Source organism: Eschrichtius robustus, chromosome 7, assembly GCF_028021215.1.
Source record: "Eschrichtius robustus isolate mEscRob2 chromosome 7, mEscRob2.pri, whole genome shotgun sequence".
Classification (NCBI taxonomy): Eukaryota; Metazoa; Chordata; class Mammalia; order Artiodactyla; family Eschrichtiidae; genus Eschrichtius; species Eschrichtius robustus.
Window position 1 is genome coordinate 101,635,622 of NC_090830.1, and position 12,253 is coordinate 101,647,874.

General features: G+C 38.3%; 1 protein-coding gene across 4 annotated transcripts in view; it reads left to right on the forward strand.

Moving 5' to 3' along the window:
- The window catches only part of STAMBPL1 (STAM binding protein like 1), a 45,017-nt gene that overhangs the window by 29,557 nt on the left and 3,207 nt on the right, over nucleotides 1-12,253 (forward strand). For all 4 annotated transcript variants that reach the window (XM_068548957.1, XM_068548958.1, XM_068548959.1 and 1 more), the window contains 5 exons: nucleotides 918-1,013; nucleotides 3,150-3,507; nucleotides 4,570-4,694; nucleotides 6,675-6,812; nucleotides 11,930-12,042. In XM_068548957.1, the coding sequence (XP_068405058.1) occupies nucleotides 918-1,013; nucleotides 3,150-3,507; nucleotides 4,570-4,694; nucleotides 6,675-6,812; nucleotides 11,930-12,042 (830 nt within the window). The remainder of the gene's footprint in view (nucleotides 1-917; nucleotides 1,014-3,149; nucleotides 3,508-4,569; nucleotides 4,695-6,674; nucleotides 6,813-11,929; nucleotides 12,043-12,253) is intronic.

Genomic DNA, 12,253 nt, shown 5'->3' on the forward strand with positions numbered 1-12,253 from the left:
TTTAAAATTTCTGTACACTATCTGAAGGGTCATTCATTATCAGGCCTTTGAGTAGCATTTCCCCTCAATTCTCTTGTTCCTGTAAACTCAGAAAATTCTGTATGGAAACCAAGGTCTTAGGCTGCCAAGGTGACTCTTTTACTCTAATTTGGGGTTATTCTTATTTTTACTTGTAGGGAAAGAATTCTCCAAAAGCATATACATTTTCTGTTTGTGATTGAATAAATGGATGGATGGATGGATGAATGGATGGATGACAAAAGATTGGCTAGAGTTAGGAGTTTTAGTCCTAATGAGGCCATTAGCTAGTTGTATGACATTGGACAAGCCTTTCAATCTCTCTAGGCCTTTGTTTCTTCATCTCTACAAAGGCGGGGCTGGTGGGTGCTTGGACTGTATCAGATTTTCCTGCATTATGAATCACTGGGAAATTGTTTGAGATCCAGATCCCAATCCCTTCTCTGAACATGTTGTCTCAGTAGGTCTTGGGTTAGGCCTGGGAATCTATATTTTTATAAAAAGTACCTCAGCTGCTTTTTACAGTCTGTTAAGCCTAGGGATCCCTACTCATGGTGTTCTCTGAGGTCCCTTCTAACTATGATGCCATAAAATTTACCTACCATGGAATGTGCAGTTACAAACCCACTACCTAAAAATGAGGTACCTACTAAACAAAATGCTTATCTAACCAGTGAAGTCAATAAAGGTCTTACAAAGGGGATAATTTTTTCTCTTCTCTACTGATAAGTTATATTTTGGAGCCCTAGTAAAGATTGATTTTTCCACGATCATCTTTGGTTACTTGTGTCTTGATTTCTAATGCACATACCAGCTGTTTTTCTTTCTCAGCTGATGATCTGAAAGCTGACTATACTGAAAATCCCACTAATCAATATGTATATATATATTTTTAAAAGAAACTGAAGGAGATTGCATTCCCAAGGACAGATGAATTGAAAAAGGACCTTTTAAAGAAATATAACGTAGAATACCAAGAATATTTGCAAAGCGAAGTAAGTTCAATGGGTACATTTATTGCATGACTGTTTTCTGTGCAAATATGTTTTGAATTTCGTTTTAATGAGTTTTTCAAGTGTCATATGCATTCAAATTAAAAATTAAAAATACAGTGATATAAAACCCATAAAAAATTCATGTTGATATCCTGCTTAAGCACTTGCACCAAGGATGTGGTATTTTTATTTCCTGACAACATCTAATAAAGTGAAGCATTAGAAAATAGACTTCTTACAGTGATTTAAACAGAGCTTTTTGACCAACTCTTGCCAATGTAATCTTGAGCCAGATGGCTGCTCTTTAGCAATGAAAGGAGACAGTAAGAGAGGTAGGGAGAACAGTATATGGTTTCTGATGTGTCTAATTATGTATGCCTTGGAAATGTGAATTTGATTCTTAAATATTATAATCAGTATAACATCTAGATGGAATAATGGCTAACCATATGAGTGAAATGTAATCATATCACCAAGGGGTGATGGCTCCTGGATTCTTATTAAATAGAGAGTGAAAATGAAAATGATGTCTGAGACTGAAGGCCATTGAAGGAAGAAGCTGACCTGTCAGTCTATAAGATACTCCAGTTCAACACTTGATCTCTTAATGTTTACAGCATAATGATAAAGGTTGTTTTGCTTCTTCGTTTGGCTATGTGTTTATGTGCTTTGGAAGTTGTCACTTTTACTGACTCTCAGTTCAGTCCGATCTTGTTACCTCGGAGTGTGGTCACAGGCCTTCTCTACTTCCTTCGGTATAGCTAGAAGGCAGGTTTGAGTGAGTTGTTTGCACTGAGTGACAGAAGGAATGTTGAAATGAGAAGATTTCCTCCAGTGTGGATACTGATGATTTGATTTGAACTATAAAAGATAAAAGTGATTTTGGCGGCTTGGACAGAACTGTAGGAAGGGATTTAACTTAACAACAGTCCAGTTAAGTTCCCTTCCCTACTCAGCCATGTGCACGCTGGTCCCCTCAGGAGCTCTCTGGGAGGAGAAGCCTCAGCAGTTGTTACCTGGTCTGCCTTTGGTGACACCAATTACTTCATAGTCCACAGTAGGATCCCAAGCATATGACATGTAGAAACCTTTGGGGGATAGAATGGCAGGCTTTACGCCTTGGAGAGATGAACAGACACACTGAGAAGCCTTTGCTACAGGCAACACTCACATCACCTGGGAGCCTGTTGGAATGCAGATTCTCAGGCCCCACCCCAGACCCACCGAAGGCCAATCTGCCCTATAACAAGACCTAGAGTGCATATCAAAGTGTAAGCTGATATGCTGTAAACTTGCACCGCTGTAAGCTCTGTCCCCCACCCCACCCCTGCCTTATAGTAGCTCCCAAAGTCTAGTTTTCATCAGAATTATTTGGGAAGCTTGTTAAAGATTTATTCTCTGACCTAATAATGCCTGGATATTTTTGTTAAGACTGGGGAGCTTGGGAATCTTCATTTTTAACAAAACTCCTAGTAGTTTGTTCTGATAGAGTTGATTGGACCACATTCTGAGAACCATTTGTTAGTGATTCCCCCTTCTCCATAAAGTTCCAGCAGTATGAGTTATAGAGTCAAATGCAAAAGCTTCTAGGGTGGCACTGTCCCATAGAACTTTGTATGATGATGGAAATGCTCTATTTGGCACTCTCTGATATGGGAGGCACTAACCTGTGGTACTTCAAATGTGGCTAGTGAGAACTGAGGAGTTGAATTTCTAATTTCATTTCATTTTAATTAAACTTAGATAGTCGCACGTAGCTAGTGGCTACTATATTGGACAATGCAGTCCAGGGTGATATAACTATTTCTGAGATATGGTCTGATCAGTCAGGCTGTGCAGACAAGCCTGACTTTGATTTACTAATATTTAAAAGCACAGGAGGGTGGAGGGAACTTGATTGTCCTGGCCTGTCTCTGGTAAAATATGAGTGGATTTAGAACTTCTCCCGTAATCAGATTAAGGGGCTTTTGCCACGATGTTATATATTTTCCTGGCAGTCTCAGGAGTGTCCCTGTGGGCATATCGCAGTATCTAGCTGTGTCTCTCCGTCTGCTAGAAGATTGAAACTGTCTAATCCCAGTTTGATGCTTTTGCCTTGGAAACTAACCTTTTCTTCTGGCAACCACATTTTTTTAGAACAAATATAAAGCTGAAATTCTCAAAAAACTGGAGCATCAGAGACTGATAGAGGCAGAAAGGAAGCGGATCGCTCAGATGCGCCAGCAGCAGCTAGAATCGGAGCAGTTCTTGTTTTTCGAAGATCAGCTCAAGAAGCAAGAATTAGCCCGGAGTCAGATGCGAAGCCAGGAACCTCCAGCACAGTCAGAGCAGATTGATGGGAGTGCTTTGTCCTGCTTTTCCACACACCAGAACAATTCCTTGCTGAATGTATTTGCAGATCAGCCAAATAAAAGTGATGCAACCAATTACGCTGGCCACTCACCTCCCGTAAACAGGGCCTTAAAGCCAGCTGCAACTCTAAGTGCTGTTCAGAGTAAGTGAGGAAATGCACCCCACAAGACATGGAATCTCCTCTAATGGAACCATATTTCTGTGACATCTGGGAGGGGTCTCCTCATTTTATTGTTAGTTGTGGTAGTTCCCCTACATGATGTGGTGTGAATGACAATATCACCTGGCTTTTGCTATATGTAACCTCAGAATTCAGGAAACGTGATTTACCCCCTGGTAGAACAGAGACTCCATAATAAACAGCACTGTATTTGATCGTGGTACAGAGATTTTAAAAGAGAGAAATTCCGAGCATTTTTTTTTTTCCTTTCACGTATTTTGACCAAGAAGCACTGAATCCTAAAGGTAAACACACTGGAGAGGAAAGAAGATGCTGGAAAACTTGTTGGTTCAGAACCTTGTTCAGTCATTCAATTTAAATATTTAGCATTTCCCTGGCCCAGGAGGATCTGTACACATGGGTGTTAACCTCCAAAGGGGTTATGTGTTTCTGCCAAAAGTTAGTGCTCCTGGACTGCTACATCAGTGCTGGCAGCTTTCCAAAACCAAACGGGAAAATTTCCCAGCAGACACTGTTAAGTGGAGTTTATATTTCCATTTATTTTGAAAGAGTTATGATAAACAACCATTTTATAAATTACTCTACTGCCAATTATTTCCAAAAACATGGTGCTTTTACCTAATGATCACCAACTTTCATAGGATATAAGTAACACATGGCAAACACAAAAAAAGATTTATCCTACCACTGATAGAATATGAGACGTATTCTATGCAGCCTATGCACTTTGTGCCAAAAGAAAACACACACATACATGTAAATAGTTGATGTAAGGCACAAAGATGTAAAAGTGCTTCCACCTTCCCACTTGTATATAAATAATTTATACGCAAGGGGTAATTTTACCTTCCTTCTAGTCAATGTTCACTTTTACAAGTTTTAAAATGAAATACAGAAAGTGGAGCACCTGATTATTTCATTTTTGAAATTTATATTTACCTGCAGTCACTTGCTAAAAACAGTTTTGAAGGATGGGATGTAAGGTTTGTTCTTTTTGTTTTTTCTCCCTTTTCTGTTTCTTAGATTTAGTGGTTGAAGGACTGAGATACGTCGTTTTATCAAGAGATCTTTGCCACAGATTTCTGCTCCTGGCAGAATCTAATACAGTGAGAGGAATCGAAACCTGTGGAATACTCTGTGGGAAACTGGTATGGTCTTTGTTTCGTATCTTCCCTGCACAGGATACTTTCAGTAGAGTTGGCTTTCTTGTGATAAGCTGAGCAGAACAAAAGCATCCTAAGTTTCGTAAACATTATGAAATTAACTTAATATAGATTAATTTCATAAAACTACTGTCATTATTAATGGAATTATCCTTCTAGAAAATGGATTGTAAAATTTCAGAGATACTATAAAAGTTTATTGTAAAGAACTAATCAAACCATAAGTTAAATCTTTGTTAAGAAAAAGGGTGGCTTTCAGATTTTCAGATTTCCAGAACCATCTAGTTTTCTGAATCAAATTTCCGTTGCAATTGTTAGTTTCATATATATTTCTATAATTAACTCAACCTACTTTTGTCTGTGGTAGGTATAATCTTGCCACCCTTTTTCAGATGCATGCAGAATAAAGCTAGGGTTTTGTTGTTTTCTTTAAGGCAGTAGTTTCAACAAACTGAAATTTTACAGCACAGGTCATATTTAAGTATGGACGATTTTATCAGAAATAAGTGATGAAAGACAATATCAAACTAGAAGGAGATAAAAGAGAGAAGATACATTTAATTTCCTACTTCAAGAAAGAGGAACAATGTTTCTTTGGAAGTGCCTTTGGACCCTCTGTGGGGTATCAGTTTACGTTTCTAAATCCAGGCATTTTCATTTCATTTCATTTTCATCCCTAAACATTTACTTGGGAACTGTTATTTAACTGAATAAGATGTTTCATTCAACACACATTCTCCTACTGTATTCCAGTGTTGCATCATCACGTTTCCCCCAGGGCAGAAGAAACACAGGAGACAAGCAAAGGAGAGTGACCTGCCGTCTCCTCCCCACGGCCACCTTCTTTGCCCTACAGGGGGCAGTATGCTATGGATGCTTCTTCCCCAAGACCACATGTTGTACTTAGTTTGATTCACTCATTCATTCATTGATTCATTCTTCATTCATTCCTTCATCAGACAGGCATTCAGTCGCCTACAACAGCCTCAGTCTTTGCCACATGATGCTTATAAAGAACCAGAGAGATGATTAATTATAAATGGAGCTGGGTGCTCTCAGTGGAAGTGCAGGGTATCATGGGAAGCTGTAACTGGGAAACCCTGTCTGGGAGGGTCAAGAAGGGGTTCCTTGAAAGCCGACGTTTATACTACACACGTTTAGAATACATAAAGTTAGCCATGAAAGGAGGGGCTGGGATGGAGAGAAGTATTGTAATCAAGGCCAAAGGAATAGGGCCCAGTTTGCAGAAGTGCCCTAAGACTAGAGACAAGATGGTGCTGTGCAAGGATGGACAGCTTCCCACCACACAAACTTCTTTTTTCTGAGGATCCTATCACTACTTTACAACCCTCTTCCTTTCAACTCCTATCTTTTACCTAAGGGAGGGCAATTGGTTTTTCCTTTCTCTTTATCTAATTGCCAATCCAAAACATTACCTTAATTATGGAAAATCCCATTGAATTCCACCCCCCCCAATAGTAGAAGAAAGTCGTAAATCTTCATGCGAAATTAAATAACAATTAATAAACTAAAAACAAGACCATCAACCTTCACAAACCTTAGAAATGTCCTTCAATAAAACCACAACATGATTTAATTAGCATCTCCCCGCCAAATAAACCTGCTGCTGTTTTGTTCTGATTTTTTCCTTTGCAGATGTAATATAAAACACCATTATTTATTAGCTAAACTTCCAGGGACCAGCCCAGGATGCTAATTCCTATTTATGATACATTTTATATTGTGAAAATGGGTTTCAGGCTCCAAACAACTGACTCTCAAATTTTTGGCAGATGATCTGTGTTCAAGTATGGGGCTTTGTTTTTGAATTGTGATGGGGTCGGGGTGGGAGGAGGATGATATAAGTGGTGGGCACTTTCTAGTCTTATTACAACATTATACTTCCTACTCAGGCTTTTTTTTTCTGTCAGATGCTTATTATTCTCTTTGCTATTTGTTTTTCAGACGCATAATGAATTTACTATTACCCACTTAATCGTGCCAAAACAGTCTGCGGGACCAGACTATTGCGACGTGGAGAATGTAGAAGAATTATTCAGTGTTCAGGATCAACACAATCTCCTCACTCTGGGATGGATCCATGTACGTTTCACCTTTTGGGTTTCAGTTTACTTATTTATTTTTTTTTGGCGGGCTGTTTTCCTTCTGGAGGAAGTTTAGCTTAAGAAATAGTTTCTTATTTTTAAAATTTTCAAGTGTAATAAATGTCATCGTTTTAAAGCATTTTCTTCAATGTTAGGCCGTGTCTACATCTGTCAAATCCAGATTTGGAGAGGGCTATAGTCTGCTTTTTCCTACTGTTCCAAGTTGAAAGAGAGATAAACATTTGGAAATCAGCTGACTTGTTCTGATGATTTTATGGAGTCTAATGGAGACCTAGGCAGATTTTTAACTAATATGATTAGACAATTATTAACATTCTCTTTCCCATGGCTGTGGGTCTAAAGTAAATTATTTTAAGAAAATTTCTGAAGAGGTCTCTTTTAAAAAGGTGTTTGTACATATCAAATAGGGACCTTACCCTCCACTTCACCTCCCCTACAGGCCAAGAATGTACGTGTGGCTGTATAAACAGCCACGGAGTAGGGCCAAAAACACTGGGTTCCAACATCCACCAGGCCACCATAGGAGCAGGAAAGGGCTTACAAATCAAAAGACATGAGTTTAAATATCAGCTCTGCTAAGAATTCACTATAGGAATGTTGGCAAGTTATTTAAGCAATCTGAGCATCAGCTTTATCATCTATAAAATGGGGACCATAATAATGGACTTCATGTGATAGTGAGATAATGTCAGTGAATTTCTTAGCACATTTTTTCTAGGAACTCAGAATATTGTAGCTGATGATATTTGGTGATGATACTGTACTTTTCCTATCCATGGTTTCATCTATCTGGGGACATTTTTCCGTTCAGTCTCACACATCTGGGCCTGGGGTAGGAACAAGTCATCTCACGGCATGAGATGCTAGTCAGGATTTCCAGGGCACATCCTAGGGACCTCCAAGGGCCTCTGAAGAGTGAGAAGGGGCCATTTTTTATTTTACTTGCTTTATAGAGAAGTATTGAGGAGGAGCAGGACACACATCCTCACCCACACCTCAACACACACACACACACACACACACACTCACAATCACCAAGCTTTTGGTGTTTTGTAATTCAGGAGGGCAGAAGAGACTAGTCCTAGCCCCACCTGCAAATTACTGTGTGCCTGTACAGTCCTTCAGTCAGGACTCCTAGCATCCTGTTTCCAGGTTCCCTCATTGATCCAGTAGGACTAATGAATGCCTTCTCTCCCTCACCGGATTTGTGTGAGCTGTAAGCAACATACTCGATGTGAAAGCCCTTTGAAAACTATAAACCACCTCTCAAATACAAGAAATTATTTATAATGAAGACTTTGCAAAAATTTTCTGTATGTCTGTTTGTTTTCCTTACCAGTATGCGCCTTATTGTTTGCTTAGAAATTGGGTAATTTTAAAGACATTATTTAGTTTAATGTAATTTTCTGTAACAAGAATGCATTTTAAAGGAAAACAAATTGTAGCAAAGCAATTGTAACATAAACTGAGAAAGAATGACAGTTAAATTACACTTACGTTGAAAAGTCAGTGTTAGTTTATCTCATAAAACATTTCCCAGATCAGAAACAAAAGATTTTCCCTTATGACATGTACATATAATGTATGCAATAATGAAGTCATTTAAATAATGAATTTAGCATAATTTTAGAATCCTAAGACTTTGTTTTTTTAAATTTTACCATGTCAGATTGTTGTGGTTCAATGAAATCAGTAACATGTTGTATTTCTAAACTTCAGTGGTTGTAATGACTTTTTGTGATGGTTTTTATTGGCATAACAATAGCAACAAATTCCAGAGCTAATATTTTTTGGATATAAATTGGTCATAGGAAAGAAAGGTTGAATCAGAATCAGACGGATCCGGATTTCAATTTAGACGTCTCAGCTTAACTAGCTCTATGCCCTTCAGCATGTTATTTACTCTTCTGCTTAGCTCAGTTTCCTCATCTGGTAAAATGGGGATAATAACAGCACTCATCTCATCTTGTAAAATTAATTCATGGAAAAGTGATTAGTTTAGTGCCTGGCATGTTATTCAATTGTGATAAATGGCATCAGCTGCTGATGTTGTCATCATCGTCATTACCATCATCATCATCATTTTTATCTCCATAGAATGGGGGCATGGGATTGGAGCACCATTCTCCCATGGGAGAGCTGTCCTTATTGGAGCTGGAGTGATTCCTCTTGGCAGAAATGAAGGACTCAGAATATCTTAAGGTGCAACACAAAGACACAAAACAGAAACAATGAAAACAAAACAAAAACAACAGAATGTCTTAACAGTGTGCATTCAGTCTGGAAATAAGTTGAAGGGAGAGTGATTTGTCTGTTTGACAATCTGCTTGCTGCCTCCATGGCACTAGAGCTTCTTTGAACACTTCTTACTTTTTCATCAAGGCATAGAAAGCTCTATGTATGAATAGAAGGTTTTCACTGAATCAGGTAACAGGCAGTCAGACCCTCCCACTCATGCCCTCACTAAAGATTTGGGCTTTAAAAGTTAATTTCTATTCTTCAGTTGATCTAGGCCTGTGCAGACCAATAGTTATTTTTTCCCTGCCGAACATTTATCTTTCTATAAAGAGGTATCAGTGGATTTTACCTTCATTTTCTTAAATAAAGTAGAAAGGGGTTTTGAAATCTTGCATTTCTTCAACAGGTCATAGTTATATGTAAAGGCATGAAGCGGTTTCTATGGGCCTATGCCCTCTAGTTAATAATGACAACATTAGACAGTCTCTTCAATAAGACGTGCTGGCAAAAGTGTAAAACAGCTACATGTAGAAGAATGAAATTAGAACACTCTCTAACGCCATACACAAAAATGAACTCAATATGGATTAAAGACCTAAATGTAAGATGGGATACTATAAAACTCTTAGAGAAGAACATAGGCAGAACCCTCTCTGACATAAATCACAGCAAGATCTTTTTCGATCCACCACTTAGAGTAACGAAAAAAAAAAGATAATAAATAAATAAATAATAAACAAATGGGACCTAATTAAACTTAAAAGCTTTTGCACAACAAAGGAAACCATAAACAAAAGGAAAGACAACGCACAGAATGGGAGAAAATATTTGCAAATGAAGCAACTGACAAGGGATTAATCTCTAAAATATACAAACAGCTCATGTAGCTCAATATCAAGAAAACAAGCAACCTAATCAAAAAATGGGCAGAAGATCTAAATAGACATTTCTCCAAAGAAGACATACAGATGGCCAAAAGGACATGAAAAGATGTGTAACATCGCTAATTATTAGAGAAATGCAAATCAAAACTACAATGCAGTATCACCTCACACCAGTCAGAATGGGCATCATCAGAAAGTCTACAAACAGTAAATACTAGAGAGGGTGTGGAGAAAGGGAACCCTCCTGAACTATTGGTGGTAATGTAAATTGGTACAACCGCTATGGAGAACAGTATGGAGGCTCCTTAAAAAACTAAAAATAGAACTACCATATGATCTAGCAGTCCCACTCCTGGGCATATATCTGGAGAAAACCATAATTCAAAAAGATACATGCACCCCAATGTTCATTGCAGCACTATTTACAATAGCTAAGACATGGAAGCAACCTAAATGTCCATCGACAGATGAATAGATAAAGAAGATGTGGTACATATATACAATGGAATATTACTCAGCCATAAAAAAGAATGAAATAATGCAATTTGCAGCAACATGGATGGACCTAGACATTATCATACTAAGTGAAGTAAGCCAGCCAGAGAAAGACAAATATCATATGATATCACATACATGGAATCTAAAAGAAAATGATACAAATGAACTTATATACAAAATAGAAATAGACCCACAGACATAGAAAACAAACTTATGGTTACCAAAGAGGAAAGGGGGAGAGGGATAAATTTGGAGTTTGGGATTAACATATACATACTACTATATAAAAAATAATCAACAGGGACCTATTGCATGGCACAGGGAACTCTCCTCAATATTCTGTAATGACCTATATAGGAAAAGAATTTGAAAAAAGAATGGATATCTGTATATATATAACTGAATCACTTTGTTGTACATCTGAAACTAATACATTGTAAATCAACTATATTCCGATATAAAATAAAAATTAAATTTAAAAAATGACAACATTACAATAAAAACAGCAATAACAACAGCAATCGTAAAAGCTAACGATTTTGATTCCTATCTCTGTGCTAGGCACTGTTTTAAGAATTTTACATGGATTGTCTCATTTAAGTTTCATAACAATCCCATGAAGAAAATGATTATTATCCTTATTTTACAATTGCTGAAATAAACATGAGGAGGTTATGGAATCTTCGCAGTGTCTTACAACTAGGGAACGATGGAGCCAGGACCCAGCATGATGGGGATGTTGGATACATGCTTTAAGTGGTCGCATCCCTTTTTCAAAGGTGGTTGGGGTTTGCTGTGAATTGCAAATCATGGGGGTGCACGTGTTTGTCTCTCCTAAACGCAGGTCTGTATATAGCCCCAAACCTGGAAGACAGCTCTTTTAATTTATAGTCTCCCCTTCCCTCCCATCATACGAGATGAGTCCCAAACATCTTCAACACCTCGGAGAGCTCTGTTCCCTCATCTGTAGGGAATGGGGATCCATGAAGGGATAGCAGCATAGTGCGGAATATTCAGCGAAACTCCTCCTTTTATGTCCACGGTGTTGTATATGAGTATCCCTGGGTTTCCAATCACGGTTCTGCTCCTTGCAAGCAAGTCCCTTAAAGGAGTCTCAGGATCCTTGTACGTAAAACTGAGACACTAAGTATCTCCCAGATGAGTTGTGATGATTAAAGGAAGATCTATGTAAAGGCTTTGGCGAATTTTCAGTTTTACGTTTCCCAGTAAGCAGAAAGTACATAAACACTCCCAAGAGCCTCTTCTCAAAGTCGTAGTTATTCCATAGATGCATAAAGGGAAGGATTATGTCAGCAAGACATTTTCCGAATCCTCATTTGATTAATGATGGTAAAAAAGAAAAAGCAAATAAGCTAGAGTTTTTTCTTGGCATGGGCTCTGACTTTGGCCAGCACTCAGCTATTGATTGTCCAATAGGATTGTCCAATAAGAGTGTCCTCTTTTCTTTTTATAGACACATCCAACCCAAACTGCGTTCTTATCCAGTGTTGATCTCCACACTCACTGTTCTTATCAGCTCATGTTGCCAGAGGCCATTGCCATTGTCTGTTCACCGAAGCATAAAGAGTAAGTGTGACTATTGAGAGGGTTCAAGTAAGGCTTTGTCTGGGTCTGCTAGGTTCAAGTGTGTCCACACACCAGGTTGTAGCACTTGGATAAGTAGGCAAACCATCCCCTTGGGAAAAAGAGATTGGTGCCTGCTGGCTTCCATAACTTGTAGGTCTGCCATCTTAAGGTCCTTTCCGTGGTAGAATTACTGGTTTTCCTTCTTTACGTG